General features: G+C 40.6%; 1 protein-coding gene across 1 annotated transcript; it reads left to right on the top strand.

Moving 5' to 3' along the window:
- Positions 1-1776: 1776 nt before the first annotated feature.
- LOC306703530 (receptor-type tyrosine-protein phosphatase epsilon-like) lies at positions 1777-10793 on the top strand (the record flags this gene model as incomplete). The annotated part of the gene is made up of 19 exons (XM_079169529.1): positions 1777-1843; positions 2401-2497; positions 3045-3118; positions 3555-3691; positions 3860-3950; positions 4103-4179; positions 4265-4301; positions 4387-4484; positions 5082-5201; positions 6193-6356; positions 7146-7281; positions 7473-7622; positions 8050-8143; positions 8512-8588; positions 8727-8861; positions 9081-9206; positions 9376-9527; positions 10476-10611; positions 10719-10793. The coding sequence occupies 19 exons, from the start codon at positions 1777-1779 to the stop codon at positions 10791-10793; spliced, it is 2043 nt and encodes a 680-aa protein (XP_079025655.1).
- Positions 10794-12312: the final 1519 nt, after the last annotated feature.

Genomic DNA, 12312 nt, shown 5'->3' with positions numbered 1-12312 from the left:
AGGATGGGTCTGTGTGAGTGAATGTGACTTGCCCAGTGGGGTAGAGGGGGGTGAACAGGTGCCGACACTGTCAGCTTGTTAACACTGGGGAGAGAATTGGCTCCTCCAACAGAGTGCGGCACATATGCAACACATAGCCTTTGGCTGTGGGACGTATGTGCAGGCATGCATACATGTGAAGTGATAAAAGGCTGTGTGTGTGTGTGTGTGTTGCACACAGTTATGTTACATGGGTGTGAAGGGAATTTGATTTGTTTGTCCAATGATTATTAGTGTAAAAATAGACACGTGACTGGGCTGTGCACATTAAATACATTACATAAAAGGAGTTTTGTCCAGCTGGTGCCACCCTGATTGAACATTGTGCAAATGTATGTGTGCATGCATGTCAGCGTCCTTGGTGTTGTACTGTCTATTACTGCACAGAGAGAGAGCGACTGTATAATGTTCAAAACACAGAGCCCCTAATTTGTTGCCCAATAATACTTTATAAGTTTCAACATCAATTTTGTTTTAAGCACATTGTTAGAGCATTATTCGGCTCCGTTTTCTCAAAAAAGCTTTTGGAGATATACTTATATGAAGCCCCCTAGGGTTATGTGCAAGAAATTCTCTCAAACATCACAAATTAGGCCCCTAGATGACCCATTTCTGGATGAACTAAATTGACACAATGAATTATTCCATCCAGTCTTGTGGCCTCTATAACGAGGAGGGGACTCGGAACAGAGGATAATTTAGGACACTCACTTCTTGCGCCGCTCATTTATTCCATCAAAGCCATTTAGGCAGATTTGCCCCATTTGCCCAATTTATTCTGTGATTTCTTATCCTCTCATTCGGAGGACGGGGGAAATGGATGTGAGTTTGGAGAAATTGACAGCTCCATTTTGGAGATAATAAGACACAAGGATAATGTGTCAGAATCGTTTTAATTCTGGTGTAGTTGTGAGTAACTTGACATATCTTTTTCCTTTTGGAAAGACACTCACGGAGCTCTGCCCCAAATAAATCCCTAATAGCTTCCAGCAATAAAATAAAACTGAAAAAGGGAGAATGTGGTTTAGAATAAAATGAGAGTTCACTGTAGAGGGAGGGAAAGGGAGGCGGTGTGATGGAGGGAGAAAAGCTGCAGTAAAAGAGGAAACAACACTGTATAACCAGTATACATATGCTAATCTTTACACTCTGTTTCAGCCTGTTTATCAATATCACTATTACTCTTGGGGGGGGGGGGGACATTAACAGTATGTCCACTGTATTTAAAAACAGCTACTACATTGAGGAGCAGCGTGCATGTCTTATTGTCACTGTGCAGGATGCTTTGCCGCTCTTCACAGTGCTGTATACATCAAAGACAACGCAGCAAAATGAGATGACTTCCAACAAATACTACGTTGAGCTCAACTCAAGTGTCAAATCCACAGGGTCCACGGGGGATATGGTTACTGTCACCTGAGGGTTAAAGCCTCCTCTCTGGTTTGATGTCTGAATATTGGGTTATTTGATATGCTGCTGCTCTTTCAAGTCAGCCTGGCAGGACAAGACTGCAAGCAGATTTCCCACAAGGACTTTAACTGCTCAGCAGAGAGACAGACATCACTCTCAAGCCTCATCAAAGCGGAGCTCTCCTTTTCATGCCCTCTGCACGCTTCACCACGCTGCAGATGCATTTCCTGTTGTTAGGCGCCTTCTAGTGGACTTAGTGGAGAAATACAGGGTTTCATGTCTTCAGTAGCTATTATGTTTTTTGTTTTTTTTGTATCCACAGTGACAATGGTGTTGTTTCTGATTGGGATCTCTATTGCTGTGAATAATTCATCTCATGAAAACCAAACTGCAGGTAAGTTTTGAAATTATATTATGATAATATTAATATTAATGAATATCATTAACACAGGAAAAGTTGAATTTATTAGCATTAAATCACACCGTTGCACACTTTGATACATTCTGATATTTTGCTGCTTTACCTTATACAGTAGCTAATGCAAATTTAAGACATATATTGCAGTTTGCCGACTTTTACTCTTTTTTTACTCGTCCCATCAATTGTGGCTACAGTGGTCAGCATTACAAACATGTTACATAGTCTTGCTTTAAAGGAATACTTCATATTATGGAAAATATGCGTAAATGCCTTCTTGCAAAGAGATGAAAAGATTGTTGAAGCTACAGCGAGCAGCTGTTAGCTGAGTCAAAGATTGGAAACGTCCAAAGGTAGAAAATCTATCAGCACCTCTAAAGCTCATTAATTAACACGCTTCATATCAAATGGACAGATGCCAAGAGAAGAAAAAAAATGTGTATTTCCCAAAACATCAAACTAGACCTTCTATTATCCATTTGATTGACTCTATTGTGAGATTGTTACTATTATGATCTCTGTGTTCTATCCAGGAAACCCCACCCATCAGGGTGCTCATGTGCTGCCCTCAACACTGGTCATTTCCCTGCTTCTTATCATCATTGTCTTGCTGACAATCTACTGTCTGAGGTGAATAAACCTGCACACACACACACACACACACACACACACACACACACACACACACACACACACACACACACACACACACACACACATTCACTTATTTGTCTTAGAGTGAGTCTCTGCTTCCTCTTTTCTCTCTTGCCCTCTCCCTTTCCGCGAGTGTGAGCATGAGAGTGAGTGCGTCAGGTCAGGGCATCGGGTGGGGGTGGTTTGGAAACAGGCGGTGTGCAGTGGCTTATGGGTAAACAGCTGCATCTCCAGTAAGACAGCAAACAAAAGCAGCCAGGTCAGGTCAGTTCACAGGCACTCGTTCCCTGACCAGCCAGCTCAGACCTCCTTTTCCTGACGGCGACATGAGGAGGAACAGCTTTGCCTCCCTCAATTGGTTGATATTGTTTTTGGTATTTGTTGTTTGCTCACCTTATGTGCTTAAAAGCTCTGTTTTAGGCATAGGGGATGGCTCTTTTTTTGCCTCTTCAATACAGATATCTGCCCTTTATGTTCTCTGATGGTTTTGCTTTCTCTGCTTCTCACTCGGTCATTACTGCAGGTTCAAAAACCACGGGAAAGCTCTAGTTACCTCGGTGGATAAAAAGATTCCAAATGGCTTTTTGGACGAACAAGGTACTGTTGTGCTGTGCTCAATATAACCACCAGTGCATGAAAATATAATACAGCCTTTAACTTTTTATTTCTTTTTAGTTTAAGTGTAGGTTTACATTCTTTATGGACTAGGAAAGTTTCACGATCCGAAGTCCAAGGTAGCTGGAAAGGTTTTGAAGGCCCTTCGTTTTCCTATCACGTAGGGAGCCGTATATTCTTTCACTTCAAGTAGAAAATAAATAAATTAACGGAAAGGCCACATTCTGAGTTAAGACAGTTATGTGCAGCAGCAGCAGCAGCATGTTTATGACTCAAGAAATCATTTCTGTCATGTACCCACAAAAGTAGGAAATCTTAATGGCCATCAGGCTTGTTTTTGCAGGTGCTATGAGAGCTTGTAATGTTCTCTATTGGGAAACATTAGCTCTCTGACCGCCATATATTCCTTTAAACACAGGAGAGCAGACAGTGGTCCTCCTTCCCAGATCTCCCTCGCCATCCAAGAGGTACTTCCCCATCCCTCTGGACTCGCTGGAGGAGGAGTACCGGATACGCTCCGCCGACGACGGCAAGCTCTTCAGAGAGGAGTTCAATGTAAGCACGAGTTTGTGTGGTGTTGACTTTGCTCCACAGTCTGACTAAGATCTTTGTCCTGCAAGCATAGAACAAGTACAGAAAATAGTAATAAAATGTTATGTTAGAAGGCTGTGTACCCGTGGCTTTATTTTGATCTCATGAGGATTGGGGGTTCTTTCTTTATAGTCGCTGCCGTGTTACTACCACCACGGGTCCTTTGAGGAGGCGAGCAGAGAGCACAACAGAGAGAAAAACAGATACCCAAACATTTTACCATGTGAGTGAGGATCTATATTCTGCAGCAGACAATATTAATGTAACCTTTAGACTTGCCGTTTTATTGATCTCTAAATCGTAAGGAAAGGTGATGTGGGCTGAATGAAAACCAACTTCATTTGCTTTTTTTTCTCTTTCTTCTCTCTTCCACAGATGATCATTCAAGAGTGTTGTTAAATCATCTTGATGGACATCTGTGTTCAGACTACATAAATGCATCTTACATTGATGTGAGTCTTAGTTGCAATTAAGCTTTTATTGCAGATGATTGGTTTCTTAATACGTTGTTATTAATACTCGTGTTTTTTTACACAGGGTTTTAAAGAGAAGAACAGATTCATTGCAGCTCAAGGTAAATGTATATTTCAGCTTGGTTTAGTATTAAAGCACTTTTGAACATGCAATTAGTCGAGTTTATTTTCTTTATTCTGCTTCAGGCCCAAAGGTTGAAACAGTGGCCGACTTCTGGCGGATGATTTGGGAACAGAAAACAGCAACTATAGTAATGCTGACAAATCTGAAGGAAAGGAAAGAGGTTTGTCTAAGAGTGTTCTCCCTCCACACTAATATTACAAAGTAGGGCTGGGTGTTAGAGAATGAACCTATACAATCTATATGGCTCCAGTGCACCATTACTGAAACCCCTTTGTATTCTCATGACCCAAAGTCATGGGCATAATTTGTTTGACCCTACTCCCAACTGATAATCTATACAAAGTGTGACCCAGCAGATTACTTAGCATCGGATCAAATTCAGCCTCAAAGGGATGATCAATTGAGAGCTCAACTGCAGGTTTGATAGGGCAGAATAGAGGCATTGGGGATCAATGGCGGAATAATTGTTGATAAGATCCTAAGAGGCTTCACGATAATTAGTTTGAGAATCTAGTTAATGAGTTGAAACGTCACCGTGAAGATCTTATTGACTGACAGAGTCGCACAAAGTCTCTGTGATTGCCTTTGGATTGGATTGTGAAATACACACGTCAAAGACACATTTCTAGACGGGCGCTTATACGATATATACAATAGAAGGTGACTTCCAACCATTTGATTTGTAAGTTGCAATGACAATACCAACGTGTGTTCTTTATAGACATACATTTCTTTATTGTTTTGATTCTCTCACAAGGACAAATGTTACCAGTATTGGCCAGAAAAAGGCTGCTGGATGTACGGGAACATCAGGGTGGCGATGGAGGACTTCACCGTGCTGGTGGACTACACCATCAGAAAATTTTGTGTTCAATACGTAAGTAAAATATGTGGATCTACACATCAGAATGTTAATGAGGATGCATTTTTAAAGCTCATTCTCACTTTTTTTTTTCAAACATACGACTGACTTACCTCAGCACGTGAGAAGAAATGTAATTATACTGTACAGCAGCAATTAGGAAACATTTATCACAAAAACGAGCTAAGAAATAATGCTTTTATCGCGCACTGAAAAATAATAGTGTGCTTTTTCAATATTGCTCTTAATATATTTGTTAATTGCTTTAAACATCTATAATGATAATAGCTGGATTCTTATTAAAAATTAAACATGAAACAAAGTAGCATTGAGATGGTGTAAAAAAGTATGTTCCCCGTGGAGACATTTTAGAAAGCTTTAATAGGATGCAAAATATAATACAGAAATGAAAACCAGTATGGAAACACATTAAGGAATATTAAAGGATTTATGCAATAGACTGCAGGAAATTATCAATATGGAGGTGTATTTAACTTAGAGTAAACACTGTACAAATGTCTCATCTTTACAGCTTCATACACTCAGTATCTGTGTTTCTCATCCTGTGTTTTTTGGCTGCCGAGTGCCATCTCGGTGTACCGAGAAGCCTTCAGATTGCAAAATTCACTTTGTTCCCCTTTCCATTTGAAGCCAGAGAAGTGCAGACATCCTCTCTGACTCTGTGAGAACGGTGCCGTAGCGCTGCAGTACAAGCTGAACAGACTGAGTGCTTTTACATTCAGCTCTCTGAACACAGAACAACCACATTTTCAGGAGAATAACGTCCTCTTGAGAGAGCATTCATGAGACACGAGAGCGAGGCAAACCAGTACACATGTTTAACAATCCTATTCTGTCACAAGTAGAAAAATGACAACTTTATCTTTTCAAATGTTTCAGTTAATTTGAAGTTTCTTTTCCAGTCGGTAAAAGTATTTTGTAGACTGATGTGGTCTGCACAGGGAACATTATTCATGAACAGGTTTTGTGTGTCTGTGCTTCACAGCAGGGCAGCGATGGTCCCCGAGCTCCGCGGCTGGTCACCCAGCTCCACTTCACTAGCTGGCCGGACTTCGGGGTGCCATTCTCACCCATCGGCATGCTGAAATTCCTCAAGAAGGTCAAGGCTGTCAATCCATCCTATGCTGGACCCATTGTTGTGCACTGCAGGTAAAATGTGTACCATAAGAGAAGCCAGCCGAAAAAGACGAGCTATAATAGCATAAGAGTTCATTCAAGTCATTTTTAAGGAGATGAAAACACTTTTTGAATGATGAATATCCTGTTTTGCAATAAGTCGATGAGCAAAACTAAAATCTGGTTTGTGAAAGAAGTTCTTAACAGCACTTAAGAATATTTGTTTTTGTTTTCTGTGGAATAAGAGGTAAAGGTTAACTTCTTTATAATATCGTCGTGTTATGTGAAATGTGACCTTTTTTTACTATTTCAGAAAGTTCTGTTTTGTTGGAGATGAACTTTAGTGTCGGTCAATTGTGGAGCATCAATAAATTATGTTTGTCAGGCCAATCAGTGTAAAGCCTCACCAAAGAAATCAGCAGCCGATTGTAGCAACTGCTGCAACAGGTGCTCAGGGACTGTTGTTCTTGAATGGGGCCCATTGAGGAGGCTTCAACACCCCGCTGTGGAATCCCAGCTCTGCTCCCAGTGGTGCCGTTTGCTGAAATTACCCTTGTAAATCTATTAGGAGTGTTTTTGGGCTTCAGAGGTGAAGCACTTTTACACATGCTTGAGGCTGTCCACAATTGACATCTATGTTAACAAGAAAGGGATGCTAAAGAGCTTTTGTATGAATACATCATGTCCATTAGTCTGTATTGTGTGTCCTTTTATTGTTCTATTTGTACAATATGGATACAACGTGCCATTGAGTTTTTATTCTGTAGCTACACTTTGTGACAGAGAAGACCTTGTGCCTTCTTCCTGTCTGTGTTTCCACAGTGCCGGGGTGGGGAGGACGGGGACGTTCATTGTCATTGACAGCATGATCGACATGATGCACATGGAACAGAGGGTGGATGTCTTCGGCTCTGTGAGCAGAATACGGGAGCAGCGCTGTCAGCTCATCCAGACAGATGTAAGTGTTGACCCTCTCCGACCTGTTGTACCTTGGACTGACAGCTCAACTCGCTGCTCAAGTCGTGGCAGAAACAGGCGAGGATGTGGAAAACAACCGCGTCTGTGATATACAAAAATAGACGGAAATAGTTTGGCAAACTAAAGCTACTGCTTCCTCGTCTCCTTGACTTCCTCCGTCTTCCTCCTCAGATGCAGTACTCCTTCATCTACCAGGCTCTGTTGGAGTACTATCTGTATGGAGACACAGAGCTAGATGTGTGCTCTCTGGAGGGCCATCTGCAGAGGCTTCACAACACCAGAGCTCCCCACGACAGGCTGGGCCTGGAAGAGGAGTTCAGGGTAGGAAGACAGACGCTCACTCTTGAACATTTCAGTCAGTAATTAATCGTCGCCATCACCCTGTCCTCTGCATAGGTATATTTTCATGAAAAACCTGCCCAGGGTGCCACTCTTGCCAGTAGTAATATAAAACACAAAGCTTTGAATCAAGCAAAACTTCATAAGGCACCACCATCTGCCACGTAGGATGTAGCATGCTTTTGCTACTCACAGTTCCCTACACACTAAATGGAATTATTACCTCTTGCCTTTTTGCCTCTTCTTGTTATTCTTCTTCCTTTTCCATCCTCTGTGTTTTTAGTTGTTGCATTTTTTTTTTTATATCAAATATTGTCCGTCTCACCATATTTACTAGCCTTGTGCGGCCCTGCCCTGATGAAAACAAACTTTTGGATCATGCCAATCCACTCGTGTTTTCTCCCGTCAGAAGCTGACCAACGTCCGCATAATGAAGGAGAACATGAGAACTGGGAACCTTCCTGCCAACATGAAGAAGAACCGTGTGCTTCAGATCATTCCGTGTAAGGACCACTCCGATACTCCGAACACTTTCATAATACATCACATCCGAGTAACATCAAAGTATCACACTGCTGGTGATTTCATAGATGCCGTACACAGATATCTGGCTAGTCAGATCATGTCTGCGTGATCAATGGCATTTAAATAGGGCTTGTATCATGACTTAAAGTAGGGAGTAGAGAGAGGGAATGGAAAGCCTCGCTACAACGTTTTACAGTGAAAACTGATATAGGCTCTGGCGTATTTGGCCTTAATAGCACAGCTAAAGTTTTACTTCACTGTGTTTTTATTTCCATCAGCCTCTTCAAACTTTTATTTGACTAGGAATCACTTGTGGAAAGTTTGATTTTCCTTTTTTCTTTTGCAGATGATTTCAACCGAGTAATACTCTCAGTGAGAAGAGGACAGGAGTTCACCGACTACATCAATGCCTCCTTTATTGATGTAAGCACTCCCTCACGACCTCCAGTATAGATTTCCCATAGAAATATATATAAAGCTCATTGTTTCCTTTACAAACAATGCAAAATATTATGTTTGCTGCACTCGCATGTGTTGTTTACCGGATGATCTGCCCTGCAGGGCTACAGGCAGAAGGACTATTTTATCGCAACCCAGGGCCCACTGTCTCACACAGTGGAGGACTTCTGGAGGATGGTGTGGGAGTGGAGGTGTCATTCAATCGTTATGCTCACCGAACTCAAAGAGAGGGAGCAGGTACAGTACGGCGCTTGAGTTGCACATTTAAACCATCTTTTTTTATTCTGTTATTTCAGAATCATATTTTACTTATTATTTATTCCTGACCGTCTGTGTGTGTATTTAATCGTCTTGTGTTGTTTTTGTGGTGCACTCTGAACATATAAAAACAAGAATAGGACATAAATCAGTCAAATGAAGCCTAATTGTATTTCCATCTGACCTTTTCCAAAACAGGAAAAGTGTTTCCAGTATTGGCCATCAGAGGGCAGTGTAACATTTGGAGATTATACTGTGGAGCTGACTGGAGACACACAGTGTGAAACCTTCACTCTCAAAGACATGGTGCTCACGTACAGACCAGTGCGTAACGTTTTATTATTACATTTAAAAGTGGCAGAATAGAAATTTTAAATTGACACATTTGCCTCCTTCTTTACGTTGTGCTGTCAGTTTAAAGTTCATGAAATGTCATTATATCCACCATTTTTAGCTGCATTAAAATAACAGAGTGAGCTCTCCATCTCACCAGGAAAAGCAGTCACAACATGTCCGACACTTCCACTTCCACGGATGGCCTGAGATCGGAATACCAGCCGAGGGAAGAGGGATGATTGACATTATTGCCGCTGTGCAGAGGCAGCAGCAGCAGTCTGGAAACCGTCCCATAATTGTGCACTGCAGGTGAGGAACTTCAGTTTGACAATTCTGCAGCGTAATGTGCATCCTCAGATGAAAATTATGTGTCTGTCCACTCATGCTGTTAATTCAACTCCTTTCATTTTCACCGTGCGTTTATCACCCGATAACCTGAATCTCTCATTGTGATATTGGAAGGAATTACATTTTTACAGATAAATTCTTCCTTTCCTACAATTGTCTGTCTCAGTAAATTCTACATTTTGCCTCAGTAGACCTGGTGTTCTATGCCTGAACCACTTATGTGATCCCTTATAAAGACTTAGCTGTGAAAGCTTTGATCAGAACCTAGCTTCAGGTGAAGTGATTCTAAAGCAGCATGCTCCTGTGGGATTGATCCAATCCACTGATTCACAGTCAATTAAAACCTCTCAAAGTGAAATCTCCTCTGACTCCCACTATGATTAATCTGATAAGATGAGCTAACGACAGGAAATGGTGTCATCACTCTCTTCTATTCCTTCATCACCACTTGTCTAAGAAGGGCTTTTTAAAGCTTTTTCTCTGCCCCTGGGAAATGGGGCTAACCCGCTGCAATCCCCAACGTCTCTCTACACTTCTCTTCCGAATCGCACATCACTCTCGCACTCGCTCCCCGTCTTTCTTTCTCCATCCCACCGTCATTGTAAACATTGACTCAGTCAAACACTGAGCTTCCAAACTGATTAGTGTTAGCATTTGGATTAGCCTCTCTTTAAGTGAGGATAATTATTAGGACTATTACACAAAGGTCACCTTTTCCCTTGCAAACTTTCTCATTCAAATTGGGAAAAGGATGTGCTGCAAAGATTACAAGAGTTTCATTGCGTTCATTGTTGTGAAGAAACTGAGAAGCGGTTTGAATTCTTAATGTCTTTGTCCTACTACCATTCTCCAAGGCTGTCCAGTGTCGGCATTATGTGGCTGCTGATAGTGTTGTCCTTCATGTTTCAGCGCTGGTGCGGGTCGAACCGGTACCTTCGTTGCCCTCAGTAACATTCTGGAGAGGGTGAAAGCTGAAGGCCTCCTGGATGTTTTTCAGACAGTCAAGAGTTTACGCATGCAGAGACCACACATGGTTCAGACTGTGGTAGGTGGAAAACGAGATAATATCAAACCTTCTGTGCAGCTTATTCACATTTGTGTTTGGAATCATTTGTGTAACAGTAACACTTTCCCTTCTGCTTTCCCTTTCAGGAGCAATACGACTTCTGCTACAGAGTGGTTCAGGATTTTGTTGACATTTTCTCAGACTACGCCAATTTTAAATAATACATGTCCGATACTGTTCTGTCAAATGTATTCTTTTTTTTTTCCTCTGAATGTTGTTTTCTAAAGCAAGCTCTTTTTACATTTTGCACTTGATTACAGATCTAAAAAAATTAATTGTAACATACTGTAATATAATTGAAAACATCTGTGCTCCAGGAGAGTCCGTCTCTTTTAGGATTACTTGATCTTCAAGCATCACAATGTCAGAGAAATAGAAATGATAGTGGTTTATTAATGGGTGGGTTGGGGAAGTTTTAGCAACTTGCACATGTTGCAACATTATTAGGGTCAATAAAGGAATTGTTCAAATATAAATAATGTGTATAGAAATATAGATTATGTATTGCTCACTACCTGAAATGCATCACTAATGTGTTGTAGAGTCCATGCATTCTTTTTTTATTTCTGCTTTATTTTCTTACTGACCACAATGACTGTGGTTCACATTAGTCGTATATTTCATGCTGCCCTCTGAACATGTTTTGAGCGATATGAGGAGAATAAATTGTGTGTTTGATAAGTAGGCTAAAAATAATTACTGCTTTTTCTGAAACAGTATGTCCTGACATGTGACATCTGAATAGTATTTATGATCTACTTTGAGCTCAAACAAAAACAACAAAACTACATTTCATTCTGTTAGATGCTGTAAATGTCCTCACTTCTGTCTGTGAATAACTTAACAGCTGCTGCCTGTTGCAATTTTATTCAACTTCATCAACTTTCTTGTGTTGCCTGTGGCAATATTACTTAGTGGATTGGCGCCTGACGCTGCAAAATGAAATTAGCCCACATTGGAAAAGGCAGGAAAAAATGTATTACTACATCTGAACTTATCATTCTTTTAAGTGTTTTACAGCCAAGCATCACCTCCATCCATTTCTATTCACATTAGCAAGCAGACTTTACACTTGCATGTTTGCATAAAGCAGTGCCATATTGATTAGAAAGACAATTCTAATCATGAAAAACTTGTCACCAAGTGACACAATTGTAATGCAGATAAGCCAGATGTTTGTGTTTAATTTAATATAAAAGACACATTTATAAAAAAAGTGCATTGTTTTTGAATGGTGGTGCCCTGTATGGATCATCAATTCATTGTTCTTAGAGTATTATAAGGTATATGGCTAACAAAATGTACATTCATATTAGTTGCTGCAAATAAATGTATGAGAAATTGAGAAGAAAAACCCTGCAGACATTTGTGTTTGAATACAAGACTTGATAAGAGATGCAGTTGAACCTTGTCTGGGAGTGTAAAAAGCACTGATATCAAGAACCAGTGCGCAGCCAAAATATGAAATATGCATGCACAGGCATTTTGACATTTTGATATTCATATTTAAACAAGGAAACCCCACATTGCTACAAAATCAAAAGCATCTATTTTTGCAAGGCTTCTGCTTAATTCTTTGTAGAACAGTAAGCTTGGAAGTCTTAAGTTTGGGAAAAAAACTTTCTACTGTGTTTGTACTTCCATTAAATCGTAAAATGGGCTTTATACATGACACAATCG

Source organism: Pholis gunnellus (assembly GCF_910591455.1).
Source record: "Pholis gunnellus genome assembly, chromosome: 11".
NCBI lineage: Eukaryota > Metazoa > Chordata > Actinopteri > Perciformes > Pholidae > Pholis > Pholis gunnellus.
Note: the sequence above shows the minus strand (reverse complement) of the source record. Positions and strands in the feature narration are given on the sequence as shown.